This window comes from Heptranchias perlo, chromosome 30, assembly GCF_035084215.1.
Source record: "Heptranchias perlo isolate sHepPer1 chromosome 30, sHepPer1.hap1, whole genome shotgun sequence".
Classification (NCBI taxonomy): Eukaryota; Metazoa; Chordata; class Chondrichthyes; order Hexanchiformes; family Hexanchidae; genus Heptranchias; species Heptranchias perlo.
Window position 1 is genome coordinate 2,349,997 of NC_090354.1, and position 26,745 is coordinate 2,376,741.

The 26,745-nt window shown below is 45.5% G+C and overlaps 1 protein-coding gene across 8 annotated transcripts in view; it reads right to left on the reverse strand.

Annotated features, from left to right (window-relative positions):
- LOC137300237 (ATP-citrate synthase) overlaps window positions 1-26,745 on the reverse strand; it is an 85,850-nt gene that overhangs the window by 12,940 nt on the left and 46,165 nt on the right. The window contains exons 11-25 of one of the 8 annotated variants that reach the window (XM_067969340.1): window positions 25,664-25,781; window positions 24,833-24,987; window positions 22,619-22,712; window positions 15,448-15,474; window positions 13,371-13,565; window positions 12,504-12,557; window positions 11,246-11,387; window positions 10,438-10,606; window positions 9,364-9,468; window positions 7,405-7,601; window positions 6,496-6,577; window positions 5,312-5,422; window positions 4,494-4,621; window positions 4,008-4,101; window positions 1,999-2,153 (exon numbers count right to left, since the gene is read on the reverse strand). In XM_067969340.1, the coding sequence (XP_067825441.1) occupies window positions 1,999-2,153; window positions 4,008-4,101; window positions 4,494-4,621; window positions 5,312-5,422; window positions 6,496-6,577; window positions 7,405-7,601; window positions 9,364-9,468; window positions 10,438-10,606; window positions 11,246-11,387; window positions 12,504-12,557; window positions 13,371-13,565; window positions 15,448-15,474; window positions 22,619-22,712; window positions 24,833-24,987; window positions 25,664-25,781 (1,826 nt within the window). Of the gene's footprint in view, window positions 1-1,998; window positions 2,154-4,007; window positions 4,102-4,493; window positions 4,622-5,311; window positions 5,423-6,495; window positions 6,578-7,404; window positions 7,602-9,363; window positions 9,469-10,437; window positions 10,607-11,245; window positions 11,388-12,503; window positions 12,558-13,370; window positions 13,566-15,447; window positions 15,478-22,618; window positions 22,713-24,832; window positions 24,988-25,663; window positions 25,782-26,745 lie in introns of all 8 variants that reach the window. The other 7 variants (XM_067969339.1, XM_067969343.1, XM_067969342.1 and 4 more) reach the window with 7 other exon arrangements.

Below are 26,745 nucleotides of genomic sequence, written 5' to 3' on the forward strand. Positions count from 1 at the left end.
GCCCCCTACTCCTAAAATCCCCAACCAGCGGAAATAGTTTCTCTCTATCCACCCTATCTGCGCTGAAGAATTCTCCCCAATTACACGAACACTTCATGGTGCAGAATGCTGGGGTCCCAGCAAAGCCCATGTACATTTTCTTTCATGTCATGTTACATTTCGACAATTCCATTTCTAAGTCTAGCATAGAATCATACAGCACAGGAGGGGGCCATTCGGCCCATCTTGCATGTGATCATCTTTGAAAGAGCTGTCCAATTAGTCCCATTCCCCTGCTCTTTCCTCAGCCCTGAACATTTTTCCTTTTCAAGTATTTATCCAATTCCCTTTTGTGAAAGTTACTATTGAATCTGCTTCCACCACCCTTTCAGGCAGTGCATTTTAGATCATAACTCGTTGCATAAAAATAATTCTCATCTCCCCTCTGGCTCTTCTGCCAATTACCTTAAATCTGTGTCCTCTGGTTACCGACCCTCTTGCCAGTGGAAACAGTTTCACCCCATCTACTCTATCAAAACCCCCTCAATAATTTTGAACACCTCTATTAAATCTCTCTTTAACCTATTCTGCTCTAGGGAGAACAATCCCAGCTTCTCCAGTCTCTCCACATAGCTGAAGTCCCTCAACCTTGATACCATTCTGGTAAATCTCCTCTGCACCCTCTCTAAGGCCTTGACATACTTCCTAAAGTGTGGTGCCCAGAATTGGATACACTACCACTATTTCTCATCCATTTCACTGTTGTATGACTGCCACTAAGATATTTATTGTATATACTCATATACAGCAGTAGACATTTACAGCTCTGTTTAGAGAGGAGGGAGGAAGGCTTCATATCTTCTTGTTTCTCTCCGAGTGAAGCAATTTTGCAAAGACACGGACCCAGTACCAGTATCACCACTCCAGTGCATTGCTATCAGTTGTTGCTTGGCTCCAATCCTCCACCAGTCATATTTAAATGACTTTCCTTCCTGATGTCAGTCCAAGCTCCCAGTGCCAATTTAAAATTGGCTACAACAACTTGCATTTATATAGCACCTTTAACGTAGTAAGACATCCCAAGGCGTTTCACAGGAGCGATTATCAAACAAAATTTGACAACGAGCCACATAAGGAGATATTAGGACAGGTGACCAAAAGCTTGATCAAAGAGGTTTTAAGGAACATCTTAAAAGGGAGAGAGGTAGAGAGGTGGAAGGGAATTCCGGAGCTCAGGGCTGAGGCAGCTGAAGGCATGGCCACCAATAGTGGGGCAAAGGAGATACACAAGCAGCCAGAGTTGGAGGAATGCAGAGTTTATGGAAGGTTGTACGGCTGGAGAGATAGGGAGGGACGAGACTACGGAGGGATTTGAACATGAAAATGAGAATTTTAAAATTGAGGTGTTGCCGAACTAGGAATCAATGTAGGTCAGCGAGCACAGGGACGATCTGTGAATGGAACTTGGTGCGAGTTAGGGTACGGGCAGCAGAGTGACACTGGGAGAGAAGATTATGAAATCAGCAATGGGGGTCAGCTCTGAAGAATTGCCAGATCAACAATGGATAGGATGCTCCAACTGAGATGAGAAAGGGCAGATCGAAATTGTATTCGTGGACAGCAGCTGACAGGAAGGCAAGAATTTTGAACAGCATTGTAATCCCTTTGTTGGTGGAACTTGTAGAGTAAAAATGGTTTGCACCCATTTCGAAACTAGTGTCACAAACAGGGAGTGTTCACAAGGACGAGAAGCCAGCATCAGTTGAATTTTGCCAGGTGGCCCCAGTATTTTCCTGTTAATAGATGCACAAAATCTCTCTTGAATCATTACATTCAGAGGTTATCCCAACACTCCCATTTTTCTTCTTCTATCCAACCTTCTTGGGACAACAAGGGATGGGCAATAAATGTGGCCATGCCAGCATCGCCCACATCTCGAGAACAAAGAAAGAACATAGCTGTCCCCAAAAGATTTATAAACAAATTTGACTGAAGGGTAGGACTAGGTGAATGTCTCACCTTCTCTGGAACCAGAGCAAACCCAGGACACCTCCCAGGCCCATGTCCTCCTTGAAGATTTCAGTGATGGGCATTCCTGCGTAGATCAGCTCCTGGCCCCTCTCGTCACAGATGCTGGTCATGAAGGAAGCTGGCTTCCGGATCAGACCCAACTCCTGAGATACAGGAGAAAAAGGTGCACAGAAAATCAGAACAGGGACACACGATGTGTAATGCCATTATTCAGTGCAGGGTATTTAACATTATTACATAGAACCTACAGCACAGAAACAGGCCATTCAGCCCAACTGGTCTGTGCCGGTGTTTATGCTCCACACGAGCCTCCTCCCTCCCTATTTCATTTAACCCTATCAGCAAATCCTTCTGTTCCTTTCTCCCTCATGTACTTATCAAGCTTCCCCTTAAATGCATCTGTACTATTCACCTCAACCACTCAGTGTGGTAGCAAGTTCCACATTCTAACCACTCTCTGGCTAAAGATGATCTCCTGAATTCCTTATTGGATTTATTAGTGACTATCTTATAGTTATGACCACTAGTCTTAGATTTTCCCACAAGTGGAAACATATTATTTTATAGAAACAATGGGGCTCTCATCCCACCACCAGAGTTCTATTTTTTAGAATGTTGTACCTCATTGGTCAGGAATATCTGATGCCAGATGCCAGTTACTACTAGGAGATGGGTTCTCAAGGATATTTACAGAATCACAGAATCTTACAGCAGAGGACGTTGTCATTCAGCCCATCATGCCAGTGCCAGCTCTTTGAAAGAGCTATCCCATTAGTCCCACTCCCCTGCTCTTTCCCCACAGCCTGCTTCCACCACCCTTTCAGGCAGTGCATTCCAGGTCATAACTCGCTGCGTAAAGAAATTCTCCTCATCTCCCCTCTGGTCTTTCACAATTATCTTAATATTTGCAAAAACAAAAAGCTATTATAGTTTTTAAAGCTAGGTTTCATACAAATAATTCTTAAAGCAAACTTTCCAAATTGACCTGAGGAGCCCGGAGGTCGACCAGTTCATCCGATTTCTGACCATTTGCGGGTCATGCCACATTTATCAGCAGCAGCCGCACAAACCACCTGCCAGAAAGTCAACACACAGAAAAATAGACTACAAAATTCTTACGACACTAAACGCAGTCTCAAGAATTGTGTCTTCTACAGTTTCTGCTGTAACTTTCTGTATTTGTTGACTTACTAGCTGTTGCTGTATTCTAATAGAGGCTTTCTGCAAACAACATGGTTTTTGGTTCACTGACACACTCAGAAGTTAGGAAAGGAGGGCACTCTGGCAGCATGCCAATATTTGCGGGGGGGGGGGGCACTCTGGCAGCATGCCAATATTTGCGGGGGGGGCACTCTGGCAGCATGCCAATATTTGCGGGGGGGGGGGCACTCTGGCAGCATGCCAATATTTGCGGGGGGGGCACTCTGGCAGCATGCCAATATTTGCGGGGGGGGCACTCTGGCAGCATGCCAATATTTGCGGGGGGGGCACTCTGGCAGCATGCCAATATTTGCGGGGGGGCACTCTGGCAGCATGCCAATATTTGCGGGGGGGCACTCTGGCAGCATGCCAATATTTGCGGGGGGGCACTCTGGCAGCATGCCAATATTTGCGGGGGGGGCACTCTGGCAGCATGCCAATATTTGCGGGGGGGCACTCTGGCAGCATGCCAATATTTGCGGGGGGGGCACTCTGGCAGCATGCCAATATTTGCGGGGGGGGGCACTCTGGCAGCATGCCAATATTTGCGGGGGGGCACTCTGGCAGCATGCCAATATTTGCAGGGGGGGGGGGGGGGGGGGGGGGGGAACACTCCGGGAGCGTGCCAATATTTGCAGAGGGGTCTCCCCGCACCAAAAAAAGGTTGAAAACCACTGGCTTGACACATACAAACTGCATGCAATCATTACAAATACTTTAATATCACATCAATAATAAAACAGAGAAGCAGGAGAGAGGATTGTGAACCCCAGTTATTAGCTGTGCTGACTACTTACCCTTGCCCAGGAGTAGTCCATTGGCACGGTAGGAGGAGGAACTTCTTGTGCAGGCACTATCACACCCTTAGCGACAAGGTCATCATAAACAGCCCTACCAAATTAAAGAGAGAGAGATTCCTCAAACTGCAGCATGCTTGACAACATTGCACAGAATAGGTTTAACAGCTGAGCTCACAAGTAATCAGCCAATTACTCCACAATCTCTAATCCTACAAGTGTTTATAAGGATTTTCAGCCCACTCAACCTCTTCTTTCCAGAATATCAACCCGACCCCCTCTTCCTATTACAGCACCTAGTCGTTTCCTAATAGAGTTCTGTCTCCTGGCCTCACCCTCCCTTCTCCAGTAGTCCCATTCCAGCAGTTAGATCACCCTCTGTGTAAAGAAATACTTCCTGACGTCTGTTCTAAATTTGCCCTTCACAACTCTGTGCCTCTGCTCCTTGTTCTGTTGCCCCGTTGCGTCTGGAAGTGAAGCTCTTACTTGATGACCTCTCCCAGCTCATCGAAGTTCCTTGGCACAATGGCCCCGATCTCTCTCAGAGCCTGGTTCTTGGCCAGTGCTGTTTCGGAGGTTTCGTTAGCACAGGCACCAGCATGGCCAAACTGCACCTGTGAAAATAAAACAGTACGAGAGGCTGTTACCTGGATTAGAACAAGGAACAAGAGACAGGGAATTCTCACCGCGTGCAATGTAAAACCCCTTCAAATCATAGACTCGCTTCTGACCACTGCCATCATTCTATGGACCTACTTCTACACTGCTGGAATTTCTACATGCTTTAGAAAGCATTAGTTTTACTAACTACATGTATGCATCTAGCTATTTTTGAGTGAATTTTTATGCTAATCAAGGTGAGGAATGCCAGTGCTAAAAAATGGAGCACTTTCCAATTTCAGGCACTCAGTGTCAGCATCAAGCATTCCCAGGTCAAGTACAGCACAGATTCAAGTAGTAAAGCTTCTTCTACAATGTTCCATAAAGAGGTCAGGTCCAGCATGGATAGTCAGTAAAGCTCACTCTACCACACGCTAAACTCAACAGTATCCCGTACTATATCAGGGCAACATTCTTCCGCTATCCATGGCCCGCGAGCGAGACTCACAACTTAGTGCTAATTTTGGGCTGTGGGCCGATACCTGCTTGGAACTAGGTCGAGACGGTCCCACCACATTGGACATTAGGAGATTTTCCTCTCATCGCATGACCACATATCCCAGCTCCGGCCCCCAACATTTTTTTTTAAAAAGCAGATTTACATTAGGTTATCAAATTATCTGGGACGACGAGCACACACTTACCTCAGAGGTAAACATGGTGGCACAAGTCCCAATGCACCAAATAACAACAGGCTTTGTAATTCTTCCTTCCTTAATCCCCGTGCAGATCTTGTATTCCTCGGTTCCACCAATCTACAGAGAGATTTAGGTTAGATGGTTCTTTCACTTGGCTCAGTTAATCCTCCCATCGTAATGTGCAACTTTTTGTTTTTAAAATCTTTCAATCCTTGGGAGCCCATCCCCCAGTGCTACTGGCACAGCAGAGTGTCAACCTGACTCAGTGGAGTAGCACTCGCCCGAGCCAGAAGATCCCAATCCAGGACCAGAGCTTGTAAATATCGGCTGACACTGCAGTGCAACACTGCACTGAATGAATGGTGCATTGTCAGGAGGCTGTCTTTTGGAGGCCAATCCGCCTCTTCAGGTGGACACGGCACTATTCAAAGGGCAGCAGGGAGTTCGCCCGAATATTCATCCCTTAAACACCAATGAAAAATTAAGTGGTCTTATCTCATTGCTGCATGTGGAATCTTGCTGCACACAATACGACTGCCACGTTGGCCTACAAACCAATAGCAACTACACTTCAAAAGTAATTAATTGGCTGTGAAGCACTATGTGAAAATGTGAAAGGTGCTTTATTTACCATCTTCCTTTTAAACAGAGAGAATCAATTTCACAAAGCCACCAATTAAAAAGGGGCCTGGCCTTGATAGGTTACCCTTTTATAGATCGATATTTCCACAATGCTGGGTGATTTGTTTTAATGCTTCTTTGAAATCCTTTCCCTCCTTCTCCAGTCTCTTTCCCTTCCCCTCCAAAAAACCAAATTAAAAGTGAAGGAACACAAATATGCATTAAGGATTGATTTTTCAAAAGACTAACAATTATATTTTGCTTTGTGTGTAAAGTTAAAGAAAAACTGCAACGGTTTATGACTGTAATAGAAATATTGCTTAATGACAGGGTAAAATATCCCCCTAAAAAGAGCCTAGAGCATTGCATCCTATAACCCAAACTTCACTTCAGCCACCAATAATGTGCCATTGCTCAACAGTAATCAGACAGCAGTAACCAGTAAGATTTTAGTTCCCTTACTAGCAACAAAAAGATTGCCCATAGTTTTGCAGTCAGCATTTGGTTAGCCAGTGAAGAACTAGAATGCCACCTGAGGACTCAAACCAAAGACAGCCAGAGCCACTCACCTCTCCAAGGACAACAATCATCTTAACTCCAGGTGTGTCCTGGTAACGCAAGACATGGTCCATGAACGTGGATCCCGGGTATCTGGTGGGGAAAAGAGATGTCACCCGTCTCTTGATGCCTCGGTCACTTTTCCAAGTTAATATTTACTTGATGCGAAATACATTTTTCAATTGTGAATATTTTTTTGAAAGAGATTTAACGTAATCAGGAGAGTTTAAAAAGTGATGCAGCTCCAGGGGAAGTGCACATGGAGGAACAACTTCCTACATAGTAAAGAGCCAACAACTGAAGACAGTGGCACTCAGCACAGTGAATGAATGTGACATTCAGCCCAGCAAACGGAGAGATTCTTGATTCTGCGGAGAAACGGTGATTGTGTTATTAGTGCGAGGAATTTGTTGTCACTCGAATGTGGTTTGGGACACAAATGAGGTATTCAGGAAGCAAACCGCACTCCACGTGGTTAGGTGGAGAAATTCACGAGATCGGTTATGGGATGTCAGGCCAGCTCACTTGCCTTGGGCATCAGCGTGAGGCAGAAGGGGGGGGGGGGGGGGGGGGGGGGGGGAGTAAAGTATCGTCATTAGAAGGTGCTGAAAAATTATCTAGGACATTGGCACAGCGAATTCAATGGTCAGTCTTCAGTCTGCTGCTCTAGGACATCCCCCAGTGGTGAAAGCCTGCAACAAACGGTTCGTTGATTTTGGAAGCTAGCCAGCCAAACAAATTATAAATTGCTTGCTTTTAATTAATTGAATGCAGATTTCTTAGCAGCAGTATAGCTCAAAGAGAGAGCATTTAATAGGCAGGAAGTAAGCTGTAATTCTATTCTGGCAAGGGGCCCTAACGAGGGACTGAAGGGCAAGTCTCTCAGCTCTTTAAACAGTCGCACTGCCCAGAGTTCTTACCGATCTCCGCCAATAGCAACCCCTTCATAGACACCATCGGTGGTTCGCGAGATGATGTTGTTGAGCTCGTTGGACATTCCACCTGAGCGAGACACATATGCCACACTGCCGGGACGGTACAGCTTGGAGGCCAGTATGTTATCCAGCATTCCTCCTGTGTTGCCAATCTTGTAGCAGCCTGGCTTAATGCCACCCACCTGAAAACCACCATTATATAAATTATAAAACACAAGTCGGAGTCTGTTTAAAAAAAATGAAAGCAGTACTTTTCCCTCAATTTTTTTATCCTGTCACAAATGGACTGATTCATGATGGGAGTGGATCTCAATGGGTACATTCCAGCACTTTGCCAAGTGGCATTTCCTCATGTGAGCCTAGACAGTAGACAGTTAACGTTGGCAAGCTATTCGACTGTGAGGGGCATTACAATTAAGTCCTCACCCAATATCCAGAATCTCATGCAGATTTCAGCAGACGTCACTGGATAGTGATCAGGAACAGGAGCCCAGGCTGATTTTTTCCCTTCTCTAGCCTAGAGGCACAAAGGCCAATTCTTTAGCACCTCAATTACTGCCTCAACTGAGATCAGTTAGCTGCGCACAGACCTGGGATACCCTCAGTTAAACGGTCATCTGAAACACATGATCAAGGCTAACACACGAATGACTGCTTGAACTTTATTCCAGAGAGAGCCCCTCTACTCCAGTGAGGAGCCAACAACTCAAGGAAAGCAATCTAAATTGGCAAGGAAATAAATTAAATTAAAAACATTTTTTTAAAAAACTGACCCCGACTGTGTGAAGGAGCTGAACACTTCACTTAAATGGGAATGATCACGTTGGGCCTTAAAGCAGTATGGTCACATCATTCAGCGCTCAATATCCAGCCAGAAAACACTGTGGAAACGGAAGTCAAGACACAGCTGGATTACAGGCCCTGATGTCTAAAGCCAAATACTATTTTCTTACCGTAGCCATCCTAATGATGCAGACGCCTTTTCTCATCCACCACCTCAAGTAATCTCCCGCTCAGTGTGCATGGGATACTTTCAGCAATGACGGTCACCATCTGGATCGACGTCTGTAGACACGTTCTGTAAATCCAGACCATCCCCCAAGCATTGCTGACAGCTCAGTGGGTGACCGCGTGCTGTGTTTTTTTTTTAAATCCCCGGGACAGGCAGCAGGGAGCAGAGAATGAAGGGGAGTTTCAATTAGTTACCGGCAGCTTTCTAGAATCTGGTTGCAACTAGAGGAGAACCCCCTCTTTGACGCAGCACCAGTCTCGGAGCTGGAGCAAAGCCACGCCATTAATGAACCGGACAGTAAGGGTCAGTGAAGCTGTTCTCACCCAGCTGTGGCCATAAAGTTTATTCCCCACAAACCCAGAATAAATCTTTTTAAAATAAACTTATCGGGGGGGAGGGGGAGGGGGAGAGGGGGGGGGGGGGGGGGGGGGAAGAGAAATTAAATTTCACATCGAGTTACTTCACACGTAATGTTCTTCTTTAAACACTGCCAATCCTTCACGAGTCTCTGGCACAGTGAGTCTACACTTTTGACGAGACTCCATCTCTAACACAAAACTGAGTCAACATAACTTTAAAAAAAAACGAGAGGCATTACAAGTGAAGGAGTGGAGCTGGGTTACTATGTATTCAGCAGCTTCCACGTCCCCCCACCCCCCCATCTTCAATGGGGTATGTTGCTAAACAAAATGTTATACTCCTCTTAGAAGCAGAAAGAGTCTCATTCCTGTATAATGCATACACACACCAACTGGAGATAGGATCACAGGACAAATACCCATAAATAGGACAGCTCACCACCTTCAGTAGGGCAGCACATCAGGAAGATTTTTACGGTGCCACAGAAAAAGTGCTCTTTTAAAAAACCCTAGCCCCGATAATCTCTGTTCCACATGAACCCCGACACCCAAAGCCAAATACAATCTTCTTACTGTAGCCGGCCCAATGATGGTGACACCATTCTCATCCGCCATCTTGATTAATCTCCGGGTCAGTGCTTCTGGGATTCCTTCAGCAATGATGGCAATTGCCCGGATCTACAGCACACAGAACAAGCACACATGCATTAAAGCACAATTATTGCAATCACAAGTAACAACAGGAAAAAAAATGATTCGGAAAGACAATTAGCTTCCCCAGTTAGTAATGGCCTCTGTGATACTGAACTATACGAGCTGTAAGCCCCCTGGTTTGTTCAGTGGCCTGTGCTCAGTTATCTGATCTCAAACAAGGGTGGCAGTAGAGGCTCTACAACTAAACTTAGCATCTGTGAGGTATTTATTGGTGGATGAAGGGGAAAGGGAGGATTAAAAACCACCTATCATTATCTAGTGACCCTTACAGACGTCAGGTGAGGACAGGAGCAGCATTGGCCGCAATGCCCTCCTGAATAGCCGGGTGACACTGCCTAGACCCACACATGAAGCCACTTGGGCCATCTGTGTCTGCGGAACCATGGGCTGTCTGTGTCTGCGGAACCACGGCTGTCTGTGTCTGCGGAACCATACGAGAGGGTCAGCAAATCTGGGAGGGGAAGGAACGATTTAGCAAAAATAAGAAAGGCCAGATTAAAATTAAATCTCCTTACAAAGCTTAGAGCCCATCACCCCATTGAGCAGAAGGCTCACTAAATCAATAAAGCTGGTCTCAAAACATTTACCACCAGATTGTATATGCAGTAGAAATACCTTATGGGCTGTATAGAAGTATAATTTCATATATTATGAAATATATGCAAGGTAGCTCTTTCAAAGAGCCGGCACAGGCATGATGGGCTGAATGGCCTCCTCTTGTACTATACGATTCTACGAATTTACTGTGAAGCTTAATTACATGCCTATCTCACATTTGTCATTTTAACTCCAAGTGTACAGACCTCTATTAAAAGGATACATAAAACACAATAGCAAAGTGTTAAAATGTCATGAGCAGCCTTGCCCGGTCCAACCTGGTGAGCAAGTTATATTTTAGTTTCGCCATTTGAAAGCAAGTGAAATAAAACGAACCTGGGAGAAGCTCATGGTTTCCACGGTGCTGTCATACGCTGAGCGCAACGAGGCAAAGTTAATGAGAACGTCCACCTCTGGGTGTTTCTTCAGGGCATCAGCCATGTTCTTGTAGACAGGAATGAGGATCTCCTTGTGACCCCAGTAGAATTTCTGCTTGTGGTCACCACTATGGAAAGAGAGACGGAAAACTCAACAGACTTAGGAACTGTGAACATGAGAGGCAGGCACACTGCATCAACTTCAAGCTTTTATATATAGTAAAGGCACGATTCAAAACTGGAGGCAGAGGAAAATTTTTCAAACTTATTACAAAGCGGGGCAGGATCCTACTGTGCGAGTGACCAGGGCGAGCAACAAGCTGGCATGGTGAGGCCTGGAGTGATTTGAACGCATGGTGCCTCATTTCCCTATCCAGAGCCTGATGCCCACTTGAACCCAGCAGAAATCACTGCTTGGCTCGCAGGCGGGAGCAAAAATTTGAGCGGCAGGGAACCACTGCCGGGGACCCACAGGGAGAGGTCAGGTCAGAGGTGGTTTTGGAGGGGGGAGGGGGGAAAAGAGAAAGAGAAAAAGAAAAAAAGAGAGAAAGAGACACAATCATTGCACTTAACGGGAGAACGAAGACTTGTGACTCCCAGAGATGTTAAATAACTAGGACTTTCATTGGATGCTATTTATTCTTAAAGTCACATCATAATCCAACAGGTCAATGCATGTAATGCACAAAACTTGTAATTTGGGGGGGGGGGGGGGGGGGGGGGGGTGGACAGCAAGGCACATGCAGGGGGTGGAAAAACACACTTACGTGAATGGGTAAACCATGGCTGAAACAGATGGTTCGTCCCGTGAACAGACGTAGTCAAAGTCCAGCATTCCTTGTACAGCTCGGGTCTGCATCCCCCAAATAATGGATTTAGTGTGACGGCTGAAGAGGACAGTGGCTTTACCTGTAAGCCAATAGGACGGTCCGTTACGATGCAACTACACACACACGCTCAAGATCACAAGAGTATAAATGCGGCAAATTGGCCGTCACAGGGAATGGTTCAAACATCAACAAAACCAAGGAATAGCCTCTTGGGCCAAAAGCCCTTTTGTGGTTAATCAGTTGTTACCAAATCCGCCCCTCCTAAAGTACATTCAACCACCATCTCATATTTTACCCCCCACACCACCATAAAGTACTTAAATTTTAATTATAATTTTGTCACATTTACAGTGAGTCTTCAGCGAAACACAGGGCGAAATGTCACATGATTAAGGGACATGGGCAATATTCTTTGAAAATGAAGAATGTGCATTTTATTCCCAGTTTTAAACTGCACACATGAACACTTCATCAATCACAGATATACTGGAGGGTAGAATCAAGCAGGCATAGTGTCAAGCTATCACTTACATAACTCTTAGTAAGCTTTTGATAGGTTTGTTTTTCAAATATCTTTTTGCCTACATATTTTATAGATGTACTTTCTAATTAGGTAGTGTTAATGGTTGGTTTGGATTGGGGGGTCGGGGGCGGGGGGAGGAAGGTAAGAAAGGGACAAACATTTTTTTTTCTATATATCATAGTATCGTGACATCACCAGTAACCAACAAACCAGGGGTGTCCAAGCTTTTTATCATGTGGGTCACTTAGGCTTGTGCCATGGAGCCTCAGGGTCCCCGAATAAAGTTTAAATCCATGTTCCATTAATTTATGTATAAATCAAGTTATTGATACTGATCAATATTAGTGTTCTGATTTAGGATATATACACCAATGAAGCAACAGTACTATGAACAGTCCATTCCAATGAAATTCCAACAGGACAAAGCAGTGAGTGAGAGATATATAAACACAAACACTGAGTTGCAGGGGCTTCTGCTGATGTGTTGCTGGGCTCACAAGATGCAGGTGACCCACGGGCTGTAGTTTGGACACCCTTGCAAGATAGATAGATAAATAGAAAAGGCTATGAAGTACACGTAGGTTCCCATTATCACACACTACCCCTTCCTGCTACTCAAGTATACACGGAATAGCTGAGTGAAAGTACATCAGCATTGTACAGAAAACTTACTCATTTTGTTGTCTTCAGAAAGAGTACAAGGCTCTCTGATGTAACATTTATTTTCTGCCATTATAGAAACAATTTGTGGAGAAGGGACAGAAATTATTTTGCTGTGGATTTTCTGGGTATTAAGTGCCTGCATCATCCATAGTGCTCTGTTCTCAAACAACTCAAAAAAAACATGGGTATTAAAGGTGATTTTACATTCACACCATCAGTTTCAGGAGAGTATTTGTGTACCGGCCTCCTGGTGCCACCCCTGCCTGTTTACACTTCCACTGGGCATCAACCGACAAACCCAGTGGCAGCTTCAAGCCCCAGGGAAAAGTGCATCTGTGCCGCCAGGGAACAAGGCGAGTCGGGCGGTTCATATTGCTAACGGCAGCCAATGTCAAGAGAAATGTTGGCTAGCGGCTGCAGTTTTTAAAACTTAAAAGCACCTTTGGAAAAACCAGACTGGTTACAGAGAAGAGCTGGTGCGAGAGGTCGTCAGAAAACAGAATTCCACAAAACCTTTGAAAGGTACATTTGTTGACTGTAAGGTTTCTGAACGATATTAAAATTAGGGGGACATATGAGAGGGGTTATCAGAAAAAAGCATATTCAAAGTGTGCCTTGCCCAGCAATACCAGTGTGCCAGGCTATCCAGAAGAAAGCTCATTCAGTGTTTGTGCTACTGACCTACTGTCACTGAAAGCTGCCCAGAATACTTGTGCACACAATTTACCCGGTTCACACAAAAGGCTGCAATTCAGTGCACTGGGGACAACACTGAAATAACTGTACATGCGCAAGATCACACCTGCACAATTATTCAGAAGTCTAAATTACCACTTTGGAGGACAGTCGCACACAATCATGGCGCTCTCGACTAACCTTCTGGTTGTGGGCCTTTGCTGGTCTGATCAGACTTTCCCCCTGACCTCAGCGGTGTTAAAACTGCACTGCTGGCCTGCATAGGTGGGCCGACAGCAATGCCGATGGGATGGGCTCGTTTTTGCTGCCATTGGCACTTTGCCTCCAGTGTCGCGGGGGGAACCACCCTTGGATGCCTGGACATGGGGAGTGTTGCTGATAAGAGGCAACCCAGCATCAAGTTCAAAAGAGAAAAGACAGGTTAACGTTTCAGGTGGACACCCTTCATCAGAATGGAAAACTGGAAGGTAAGTGAGCCCCTTTAATCAAATAAAGTTTAAATCCCTGTTCCCATTAATTTGATTACATCTCAAATGCTGATACTATCGGATCTTGGTCTTCTGATTTATCCAGCAATGAGGCAACAGCATTAACAGCCCTTTCCAAAACTCCCAGGCTGACAAAATTCAAACAGGACATCCAGCAAGTAAGGTAGATAAACACCAACAGGACTGACTTGCCACAGCTTCGAGGGCCATAGTTTGGACACCCCTGCTCTGTAGGGCTGAGGGTGACAGGGAAGAGGACGTATAGAAAGAGTCAAGAATGCTAACTCCAGTCACAGGGAGGCAGTCAGTAAGGTGACGAGACAGCAAACAGCTTCTCGGAAAAGCTGGGCAGAGGTGAAAGCTGGTAGATGGTACACAAAGATTGTATCAGTGCAGCAATGAAGAGGACAAAGAGGGCATGAAGCTAGCCAAGTAAAGCAAAGAAAGATACATGCAAAAAACCCTCCAAAATGGAGGCGAATGAAGTGGAAAGTAGAGTGCAGGAACAGACCGGGGGTGGGGAGGATGACCGCTATTCTTATAACAGAGCTCACTTATCTTCCAGTCAGATAGCAGGCTTACTCCCAAAACATTAACCTGTCCTTTCTCTCTACAGATGCTGACTGACCCCAAGTGTATTTCTAACGTTGTTTTATTTTCAGATTTCCAGTTTCTTAAATCTCTCTCTCTCGACTGCCATTCACAAACTTTCCTGAAAAAGGCAGGGTGGGGGGGGGGGGGGGGGAAGGGGTAACAAGGAACCATAGAGGAAAGGGCCTGCTGCAATAGTGCTTAAACTGGCACCCAAATACACTGACAAGAAGAGTGGTGCCAGTGTCTGCAGAGATGCAGGGCTGATGGTCTAGCCCACCTTCAGGAGAGCACAAGGACCAAAAGGAAGGAAATCTAAAAACAGGATGCATTTAGTCATCATCTGAGCTCTACAAAATAGTTCAGAGATCCCATCCTGGTCATATTACTTGCTCCCTCTCCCCCTGGGGAAGGTCTGAAGGGAGAGAAAACCTACTGAGTTAAATCAGGTCTCGTAAAATGGAGGCAACTTTTTTGTTTTAAACGGAGTGTTGAAACTGCAGCTTTCAATGGCAGCAATAGGCACAAGAGACAGTTCGGCAGGCCAGTGTTTATACTGTGCACACAGTGACGACAATGCTCTTCAGAATTTATATTCAGAAAACCAAGCCTTTTCGGCAGGGCTGTTTTGTGTAAAGCTTGCAGGACTTGCAGCTGCGAAAGCAGAGGCGGTGATTGTGGAGGTGTTGTTGCAAAAGGCAGTCAAGAATTAGTCAGCCATTGCTGCAAAGGCCAAGCTCAAACAGAAGCTTTTTGATTCTACTTTGGATCCCAGCTTTCCTTGGTTGAATGGGAATACAGCAGAGCTTGGACCCAAAATATTGAGTCACGCTGGAGCCCCCTTGTTATACATAACTACAGTGACCACCACCCTGCAAACAGCTGACTGCAAGGAGTCAATGCTTCATTATATTATATTATAAACCCAGAAATAAAAGATCTGCTTCATAGTAACTGTTTTAATACACAAACAGGAACATGTCGACCAGAGTTTGATTCCTTCGATTCCCAGCTCCCTCCTCAGGTAAATAACATCCTGATGGGTTTCCCTGGGATTTAACCACATGTTCATTTTATCTCTGGGATCAAATGAAGCAGAAGCACTGCAGCTCTGCTGGAAAGCAGCACAGTAAATAGCAACCAAACACCTTTCATGAACATACATTTATCTGTCCTACCTCTTTTCTTCTCTTGCCTTGCCCTTCCTTCTGTCAGAGAGATCACCAAAAGAAATGCATCACATACAGTAAGACTTGTAATATATCAATACCCCCCACGTCTTGATATACCCTTCCCAACAGCGCGCACTCTCTCGTCTGACAAGAGATGCAGTGAGTTATGCCCACTTTCCCACAGCTACCATCAATACGCCCAAGAAAAGAGTTTAATTCCACCGCGGCAATACAAGAACAGTTTAACCTCTCGCCAGCTTTCCCCAGCTTCCAATCGACCCAAGTTAAGCAATTCAACTTGGCATTTGTTGGAGTATTTAGGGCGAGGGTTGTTGTCTGAAGGACAGCTATAATGAGATATAAGAGGCACGGATCATAGAATCTTACAGCACAGGAGATCGCCATTCGATCCATCATGCCCATGCTGGCTCTTTGAAAGGGCTAACCAATTAGCAGATATCCGAGAACACCACTCAATTATTTTTAAGGATCAGGGAGTATGTGTGTAGACTTTCTCTCGAGATTAAATGGAGCATGGTCCACAAAGATAGGTGATAGGCTTTTTCTGCTTGGGGTAGAGTTCAAAAGTCTCTGAAGTTTATCTGGAGTCCAGAACAAGGGGGCATAACCTTTAAATTAGAGCTAGTTCATTCAGGGGTGATGTCAGGAAGCACTTCACACAAAGGGTAGTGGAAATCTGGAAAATTCCCCAAAAAGCCATTGAGGCTGGGGGTCAACAATCTTCAGCCAGAAGTTCCGAGTGGATGATCCATCTCGGCCATCCCCACCATCACAGAAGCCAGTCTTCAGCCAATTCGATTCACTCCACACGATATCAAGAAACGGCTGAGTGCACTGGATACAGCAAAGGCTATGGGCCCCGACAACATCCCAGCTGTAGTGCTGAAGAATTGTGCTCCAGAACTAGCTGCGCCTCTAGCCAAGCTGTTCCAGTACAGCTACAACACTGGCATCTACCCGACAATGTGGAAAATTGCCCAGGTATGTCCTGTCCACAAAAAGCAGGACAAATCCAATCCGGCCAATTACCGCCCCATCAGTCTACTCTCAATCATCAGCAAAGTGATGGAAGGTGTCGTCGACAGTGCTATCAAGCAGCACTTACTCACCAATAACCTGCTCACCGATGCTCAGTTTGGGTTCCGCCAGGACCACTCGGCTCCAGACCTCATTACAGCCTTGGTCCAAACATGGACAAAAGAGCTGAATTCCAGAGGTGAGGTGAGAGTGACTGCCCTTGACATCAAGGCAGCATTTGACCGAGTGTGGCACCAAGGAGCCCTAGTAAAATTGAACCCAAGGGAATCAGAGGGAAAACTGTCCAGTGGCTGGAGTCGTACCTAGCACAAAGGAAGATGGTAGTGGTTGTTGGAGGCCAATCATCTCAGCCCCAGGACATTGCTGCAGGAGTTCCTCAGGGCAGTATCCTAGGCCCAACCATCTTCAGCTGCTTCATCAATGACCTTCCCTCCATCATAAAGTCAGAAATGGGGATGTTCGCTGATGATTGCGCCGTGTCGGGTTCCATTCGCAACCCCTCAAATAATGAAGCAGTCCGAGGCCGCGTGCAGCAAGACCTGGACAACATCCAGGCTTGGGCTGATAAGTGGCAAGGAACATTTGCGCCAGATAAGTGCCAGGCAATGACCATCTCCAACAAGAGAGTCTAACCACCTCCCCTTGACATTCAACGGCATTACCATCGCCAAATCCCCCACCAACAACATCCTGGGGGGGTCACCATTGACCACAAACTTAACTGCACCAGCCATATAAATACTGTGGCTACGAGAGCAGGTCAGAGGCTGGGTGTTCTGCGGCGAGTGACTCACCTCCTGACTCCCCAAAGCCTTTCCACCATCTACAAGGCACAAGTCAGGAGTGTGATGGAATACTCTCCACTTGCTTGGATGAGTGCAGCTCCAACAACACTCAAGAAGCTCAACACCATCCAAGATAAAGCAGCCCGCTTGATTGGCACCCCATCCACCACCCTAAACATTCACTCCCTTCACCACCGGTGCACAGTGGCTGCAGTGTGTACCATCCACAGGATGCACTGCAGCAACTCGCCAAGGCTTCTTCGACAGCACCTCCCAAACCCGCGACCTCTACCACCTAGAAGGACAAGAGCAGCAGGCACATGGGAACAACACCACGTGCACGTTCCCCTCCAAGTCACACACCATCCCGACTTGGAAATATATCGCCGTTCCTTCATTGTCGCTGGGTCAAAATCCAGGAACTCCCTTCCCAACAGCACTGTGGGAGAACCGTCACCACATGGACTGCAGCGGTTCAAGGTGGCAGCTCACCACCACCTTCTCAAAGGCAATTAGGGATGGGCAATAAATGCTGGCGACATCCACATCCCATGAAAGAATTTTAAAAATTGAAAATTTCAAAACTGAGTGATGGATTTTTATTAATTAAGGGTATTAAGGGATGTGAAACCAAGGCAGGTGGATGGAGTTACGGTGCGGTTCAGCCTTGATCTAGCTGAATGGCAGAATAGGCTCAATGGACTAAATGGCCTCCTCCTGTTCCTACGTTTGTCAAACCCAGAAAAAGGGGATGCATGAAGAGATAAAAATCAAAGTGATTAAGCATTAATCCGAATGCAGCAGCCAAAAGTCATTCAAGATTACACTTATCTGTCTTTTGGAGATGATTATCAAACCGTGCCATTTTCCTGCATTGATTTGTGCAGAAGACTAGCTTTCCATTTTCCATGTTGGCCTCCGGGAGTCTACAGGTAACCAGAGGCCCAACACAGCACAAATGATTCCGCAATTTAAAAAATACTTACATTTAAATAAAACGCAAGCTGCAGACACCGAGCTGCCGCAGCGAGTCCCTCGGGCTTGTATCGCAACGATCCACTGAACCATTTGTGTGCCTCTACAAGCCCAGTGAAGGAGGGTGAAGTGCATGTGCCAGATCGGCAGACACACAAGGAAACCTCTGCCGCCTTCAGCTATATCGCGATGAGTAAAGTTGATATTAGTTAGAGACGTCAGCTTGAGGAGTCTCGTGTGTCAGGAGTCGACTGAAACAGCACCTCTAACTTACACAAGCTCAAGCAATTCTGGCTGCAGTAAATGAGTGAACTAGACTTTCCCCATTGGCTTAAAGTGGTTTCCTTCAAATCCTGCTCCATCCCAGGAGGACTGGAGCAATTCAGATAAGTTTGCCTTACTTGCACAGAACCAGGATCACCCCAAAAAAAATAATTTGCTTTTACTTCAATATTTCAATTCATAGCGGTGCTATGCTGGTTTTGCACAAGAACAGAATTTTAAGTAAATTAAAACAAACAATCTTCGTATGTATAACAATTCAGTGTAACTCCTCTTTAAAAAGCACCAGGCTCCAAACTTCTTCTGTTTAACATAGATGCTATTTCCAGTGTTTAATAAATTTAATACTTTTCAAAAATCTGAAGTGTGCAAGGGAGGGATCTTTGGATTGTAAATACTTCCCACACAGTATCATCTTGCTTTGAAACGCTCAGATTTCTGGATAATTGTGAACCACAAGCATCATTGGTGAACAAAATTTTTTTTTTTTTTTTTAAACACACAGATGCTGGAAATCTGAACTAAAAATCAGAAAACGCTGGAAACACTCAGCCACCTCTGTTCCAGAGAAAAGAACCCCAGCCTATCCAATCTTTCCTCATAGCTAAAATTTTCCAGCCCTGGCAACATCCTCAAATCTACTCTGTGCCCTCTCTAGTGCGATCACATCTTTCCTGTAATGTGGTGACCAGAACTGTACACAGTACTCAAGCTGTGGCCTAACCAAAGTTTTATACAGTTCTAGCATAACCTCCCTGCTCTTATATTCTATGCCTCGGCTAATAAAGGTAAGTATTCCCTCTGTATTGCAGGTCCCTCTATAACTCTGCAATACACAGTACCCTCCCATTTATTGTGTATTCCCTTGCCTTGTTTGCCCTCCCCAAATGCATTATCTCACACTTCTCTGGATTGAATTCCATTTGCCACTTTTCTGCCCACCTGACCAGTCCACTGATATCTTCCTGCAGTCTACAGCTTTCGTCTTCACTATCAAACACACGGCCAATTTTTGTATCATCTGCAAACTTCTTAATCATGCCCCCTACATTTAAGTCTAAATCATTGACATACATCACAAAAAGCAAGAGACCTAGTATTGAGCCCTGCAAAACCCCACTGGAAACAGCCTTCCAGTCACAAAAACACCCGTCGACCATTACCCTTTGCTTCCTGCCACTGAGCCAATTTTGGATCCAACTTGCCACTTTCCCTTGGATCCCATGTACCTGTACTATTTTGACCAGTCTCCCATGTGGGACCTTGTCAAAAGCCTTGCTGAAATCTTGCTAAAAGTTCATAGGGCAAGTGAAAAAGGAAATAAGAGGGGCAAAGAGAGAATATGAAAACAGACTGGCGGCCAATGTAAAAGTGAATCCAAAAATCTTCTATAGGCACATAAACAGTATACGGGTAGTAAGAGGAAGGGTGGGACTAATAGGGACCAAAAAGGAGATCTACGCATGGAGGCAGAGGACATGGCTGAGGTACTAAGTGAGTACTTTGCATCTGTCTTTACCAAGGAAGACGCCGACAAAGTCACAGTAAAAGAAGAGGTAGTTGAGATATTGGATGGGCTAAAAATTGATAAAAAGAGGAGATATTAGAAAGGCTAGCTGCACTTTAAGTAGATAAGTCACCCGGTCCAGATGGGATGCATCCTAGGTTGCTGAGGGAAGTAAGGGTGGAAATTGCGGAGGTGCTGGCCATAATCTTCCAATCATCCTTAGATATGGGGGTGGTGCCAGAGGACTGGAGAATTGCAAATATTACACCCTTGTTCAAAAAAGGGTGCAAGGATAAACTCGGCAACTACAGGCAAGTCAGTTTAACCTCAGTGGTGGGGAAACTTTCAGAAACAATAATCCGGAACTAAGTTAGTCACTTGGACAAGTGTGGATTAATTAAGGAAAACCAGCATGGATTTGGTACAGGCAAATCATATTTAACTAACTTGATTGAGTTTTTTGATGAGGTAACAGAGGGTTGATGTGGTGTATATGGTCTTCCAAAAGGTGTTCGATAAAGTGCCACATAATAGGCTGGTCATCAAAGTTGAAGACCATGGAATTAAAGGGGCAGCGGCAGCATGGAAACGAAATTGGCTAAGTGACAGGAAACAGAGAATAGTGGTGAACTGTTGTTTTTCGGACTGGAGGGAGGTGTACAATGGTGTTTCCCCAGGGGTCGGTACTAGGACCGCTACTTTTCTTGATATAAAATAATGACTTGGACTTGGGTGTACAGGCCACAATTTCAAAATTTGCAGATGACACAAAATTTGGAAGTGTAGTGAACAGTGAGGAGGATAGTGATGGACTTCAAGAGGATATAGACAGGCTGGTGGCATGGGCGGACACGTGGCAGATGAAATTTAATGCAGAAAAGTGTGAAGACCATATTTTGGTAGGAAAAACGAGGAGAGGCAATATAAAGGGTACAATTCTAAAAGGGGGTGCAGGAACAGAGAGATCTGGGGTATATGTGCAAAAATCTTTGAAGGTGGCAGGGCAGGTTGAGAAAGCGGTTAAAAAAAGCATACGGAATCCTGGGCTCTGTAAATAGAGGCATAGAGTACAAAAGTATGGAAGTTATGATGAACCTTTATAAAACACTGGCTCGGCCACAACTGGAGTATTGCGTCCAGTTCTGGGCGCCGCACTTTCGGAAGGACGTGAAGGCCTTACAGAGGGTGCAGAAGAGATTTACTAGAATGGTTCCAGGGATGAAAGGCTTCAGTTATGTGGATAGACTGGAGAAGCTGGGGTTGTTCTTCTTAGAACAGAGAGGTTGAGAGGAGATTTGATAGAGGTATTTAAAATCATGAAGGGTCTAGACAGAGTAAATAAGAGAGAAACTGTCCCCATTGGCGGAAGGGTCAAGGACCAGAGGACAAAAATTTAAGATGGTTGGCAAAAGAACCAAAGACGACATGAGGAAAACATTTTTTTTTAAACACAGTGAGTGGTTAATATCTGGAATGCACTGCCTGAGGGGGTGGTGGAGGCAGATTCAATCATGGCTTTAAAAAGGGAATTGGATAAGTACTTGAAGGGAAGAAATTTGCAGGGCTACAGGGAAAGGGTGGGGGGAGCGGGGCTAGCTGGATTGCTCTTGCAGATAGCCAGCATGGACTCAACGGGTCAAATGGCCTCCTTCCGTGCTGTAATCATTCTATGAACAGTATTTAAAAACAACAAAGGGAAGGAGAGAGAGAGAGAGAGAGAGAGAGAAAAAAAGCACAGGAAAAGAAATAGAATGATCTGTAAAGTGTTTAAGTGGAAAACAAGACGAGATGGTTAAACGGCAGAAGTGATATCAGCATGAGACAATAGGAGTCATAAATCAGAGAAATAAAAGACACAATACATGTGAATAGCAAAGAAGTGGGGGAATGAGGTAAGTAGAAAAGGGAAGCATGAAGAACTGGCAAAGCAGAGCAGGCACTGGTGGCTCAGGAGCCTGGTAGAAGAAAGAAAAAGCAGGTGGATACCGCAGGTGGAGACCACTTTGCCAGCACGGTGTTCTGACTGTGGGCACCAACCTGCTCCTTCCCTTCCCCGCTCCAGCCCCCGGGAACTCCACCACACTCACCCTACACTGCCAGCATCTCCTGCCAGAGAGAAAATATAGTTAATGTTTGAGCAATAAAGTCAATATTAAGGCCAAAGTGTCTTGGAGAAAGATGCGCTGCAATTCCTCGATTTTATGCTCACTTTCGTTGGAACAGTGTAGAAGGTGAAAGATAGACATGGCAGAGTGGGAGTGGGACAGGGAATTGATGGGGCAAGTGAAAGGAAGATCGCAGAGGCGTTCGGCAAAGTGACCTATGCTCCTCGATGTAACCGAGACTGCGCTGTAAGTCCGCGAGACAGTATACTAGGTAGGAGGAAGTACACATGCAACATTAGTGATCTACTGACAAACGGCTGCAGTAAGTCTGTACATGGCAATCAAATGCTGCCTTCAGCGAGTTAACAGCATTCTTTAATAAAATGAAATGGAACTAGCCATTGCAGTATTTCATCTGTTAAATACAATGGTTTGGAGCCTGGCATTTCCCCTTTAACAATTACCCTGCGGGATGCTGTGCTTCAGGTTCATCGATGGTCTGTTGGTATCCTCGGATTTTGATTCAGAGAAGGAAGCGGTTCTGCTGGGGGCTGGGGTCTGGAAGGAAACAAAAAACACAAAGTTAGTCAACAGTACAGCTCTATTTATGGATGCTGCAGTCATCGTCCACAAGCAGCAGCCTGTCCACCACCCACGACAACAGAAGTGAACTGGCAACATACAGACCGCCCCCGAATATTTGACACATGCTGCATTCTTCCCCAGATGCAGAACACAATGCTACATATGTTTCAGCTTCTCTTCCTCTCCGAATATCCCCTACAAACCAAACGAGTTTTCACATTCAAGATGAGTGCTTTGGCACAGTGTTCACCATCAAACACTCTCACATCAGCGGAACCATAAGCTCACTCAGCTGTGCCCAACAATGTGTCTTAACCTCACCCGAAGGACAAAATTAGTCTCCGCTTGGAGAAGCAAGGATTAATCAGGGATAGTCAACATGGCTTTGTCAAGGGAAGATCATGTCTGACTAATTTGATTGAATTTTTTGAGGGGGTGACGCAGTGGAGGTGGTATACATGGATTTCAGTAAGGCCTTCGATAAAGTCCCACACAGGAGACTGGTCAAGAAGGTACGAGCCCATGGAGTCCAGGGTGCCTTGGCACTTTGGATACAAAACTGGCTTAGTGGCAGAAGGCAGAGGGTGATGGTCGAAGGTTGTTTTTGTGACTGGAAGCCTGTGGCCAGTGGGGTACCACAGGGATCTGTGCTGGGGCCCTTGCTATTTGTGGTCTACATTAACGACTTGGATATGAATGTAAAAGGTATGATCAGTAAGTTCGCTGATGATACAAAAATTGGTAGGGTGGTAAATAGCGAGGAGGATAGCCTCAGTGCAGGACGATATAGATGGGTTGGTCAGATGGGCGGAACAGTGGCAAATGGAATTTAACCCGGAAAAGTGCGAGGTGATGCACTTTGGAGGGACTAACAAGGCAAGGGAATACACAATGAATGGGAGGACCCTAGGCAAGACAGAGGGATCTTGGTGTGCAAGTTCACAGATCCCTGAAGGCGGCGGAACAGGTAGATAAGGTGGTAAAGAAGGCATATGGGATACTTGCCTTTATTAGCCGAGGCATAGAATATAAGAGCAAGGAGGTTATGATGGAGCTGTATAAAACACTGGTTAGGCCACAGCTGGAGTACTGTGTGCAGTTCTGGTCGCCACACTACAGGAAGGATGTGATCGCTTTGGAGAGGGTGCAGAGGAGATTCACCAGGATGTTACCAGGGCTGGAGCGCTTCAGCTATGAAGAGAGACTGGGAAGATTGGGTTTGTTTTCCTTGAAGCAGAGGAGGCTGAGGGGGGACATGATTGAGGTGTACAAAATTATGAGGGGCATAGATAGGATGGATACTAAGGAGCTTTTTCCCTTCGTTGAGGGTTCTATAACAAGGGGTCATAGATTCAAGGTAAAAGGCGGGAGGTTTAGAGGGGATTTGAGAAAGAACTTTTTCACCCAGAGGGTGGTTGGAGTCTGGAACTCACTGCCTGAGAGGGTTGTGGAGGCAGGAACCCTCACAACATTCAAGAAGCATTTGGATGAGCACTTGAAATGCCATAGCATACAAGGCTACGGACCAAATGCTGGAATATGGGAGTAGATTAGACTGGGCTTGATGGCCGGCGCGGACACGATGGGCCGAAGGGCCTCTATCCGTGCTGTATAACTCTATGACTCTATGAGAGGAGAGCATCCCCTGCAGCAACAGTGTGACAACTGCACTTCCCACACCAGCCTTCCTTACAGCAAGTCGATCTCACCTCAAAATCAGAATCAAATTGCAAAAAACAGATAGTTGTAATATTTTCCTTCCCCTGCTCCTCACCACATTCCCGCACAGACCACCGCCCTGTGGCCGAGAAGTCGGGCTTGCTTCCAGGCTGCTATCACTCGACCCAGACACTAGGAGCAGTACATATGCGGCAGACAGGCGATGATGATCCCTCCCTTAACCACTGTTCCCGATAATACAAGTGGCAACAAATCTCAAATGGGACAATCACAGGGTCTGGGTTATAGCACCGTCACTCATTCATTTTAAATCATTTCAAAGCCAAAACAGACTGGCAGATAAAAAGCTCGCCAGCCCTTTAAACACATCCCTCTGGGGTAACCACCGCCAGGGTTTAAGATCTTCCACTTACTGAGGGACTGCCGCTGGCATTTAGTAAGAAGTTGGCTGTGTGAGCAGCCATGGGCGGTTGGTCGGGAATGGATCGGTGTCCAAGTGCCATTCCCACAATTGCAGTCATGTGCGTTTCTGTTCCAAACACGTAGATCGGTATTCCCGTCGTCTTCCCTGTGGATAGAGGTTAAAAAAATTAGGATCAGACCACATGGAACCGGATAACGTGATGGCACAATATGAGAGAATGCACCAACCTATTGTCCCAGGGTGGCAAGGATCAATATGACGACGGGGGTGGGGGGAGAAATGAAAAAGGGTTGAAGGGAAAACATTCCATCTTCAGAGAGCCACGGAGAGAAGCAACATGTCGAAGGAGAAAGTCAATCTGCTCTCCTTCATCTCCCAAACCGGCCTGGTCACAGGCTGAATGTGGAGAGATTTAAACAATGGCTGGAATGGGCTCTCTGGATGTTCTGCACTCCCTGCAGGTGAAGCTCATATGTTAAGGTCCGTTGAGACTAAGCCATGTTCACAATTTCTTTTCCACCTCCTCCCTTTGGTCTTCTTACCATCCCCAGAGTGGACAATCTACTCCCAAACCTCTGGGATCCTACAACAACTAGGCTGCTTTGTAAAGATGCCTCCTATGTGCATCAGACTCAGCCAGATTCATACAGAAGATCTGCTTAGGGAGTCATGGGCAAAGACCCACATGCTGCAATCGTAATGTGTGACATCCATTTGCTTAAGACCTGGCTTGCTAATTCCTCATTTTACGCTGGATATATTGTTGGGATTATCTACACTATTTCATGGGCAGATAAACTTTGCACACAAAGCTGCTCACCAACTTCCCCCATAACCCGGAGACCCTCTTGGTAATTGGGTCCACCTCTTCTAACGAAAATGGAGACATTATGGTTCTGCAGAGGGTTCTGGTAGTCCTTGATTGCACGTACTATTCCCTAGGAAAGAAAATGAGAAGATAAACAGACAGAACTCAGATGTTTACATCTTCAGAACAAAATACATTAAAATTAAGAAGTTTCATTGGAAAGATTTGTTGGGCTTCTTTGGTTCCTGTAGGTCAAGAATGTTTAGCTGTTTTCTCAAGAATACAGGGGCTCCTATCATTTTATTTTGCCTCCTTTCAGACCGGGCCTGTCAGTGGCTTATGCTGAAGTGCTGGGATCAGTACCCAAGAACAGGAAGGAAGTTGATCTTCATTCAGAAGAATGTTGGCCAGCCAGATATGGATCACTTGGATACATCAACAAGCCAGCCTCTTACCATTAGGAAACCAGTCTGGTGGCTCGCCTGAGGCGCATTTTTGATCTGCATAAAAAGATAAGATTGTCTAACACAGATACAAAATTCCTTAGTAATGTTTCGGAGGGTGCCCTTTACACTGATAGTACCCTCTTCTCACTTCTCATAACATTCCACACCACCAAGTATCTTTTACAATCCCCTCATCAGTTTGATCACTGCCGTTGAAGAAGTTTACCTGTGTTGATTCTGGCTGTTTGGAGTTAGCTTAAAAGGGTTGTAACTAGAAAAAGGCTGATGGAGTACCAATGTGACATCAGCCCAATAATTAATAGTTACACTGCTGACAGCTCAATGAATGAACAGCTGTGGAAGTCAGCATCAAATCTACTAGATTTGATATTTTACAAAGAGAGAGAGTCCAGTCACATTGGTCCCTGCGTGAAGCGTGAAAGGTTAGCACAGAGTGGTGGGAGCAAGTACCTTGGAATCATCTAAAACAGTTGGATGCAATGATGGGAGGAGCTCTGAAGGTTCTTGCTCGATGAATGATCAAAGGTGGGTCAAATAGCCTTCCTGGTCTATCTATCTTGTGACCTAATTCATGACCAAACAGATCACTAGGCAGATCTACCTTTACAACAAAACTTACCAATTCAA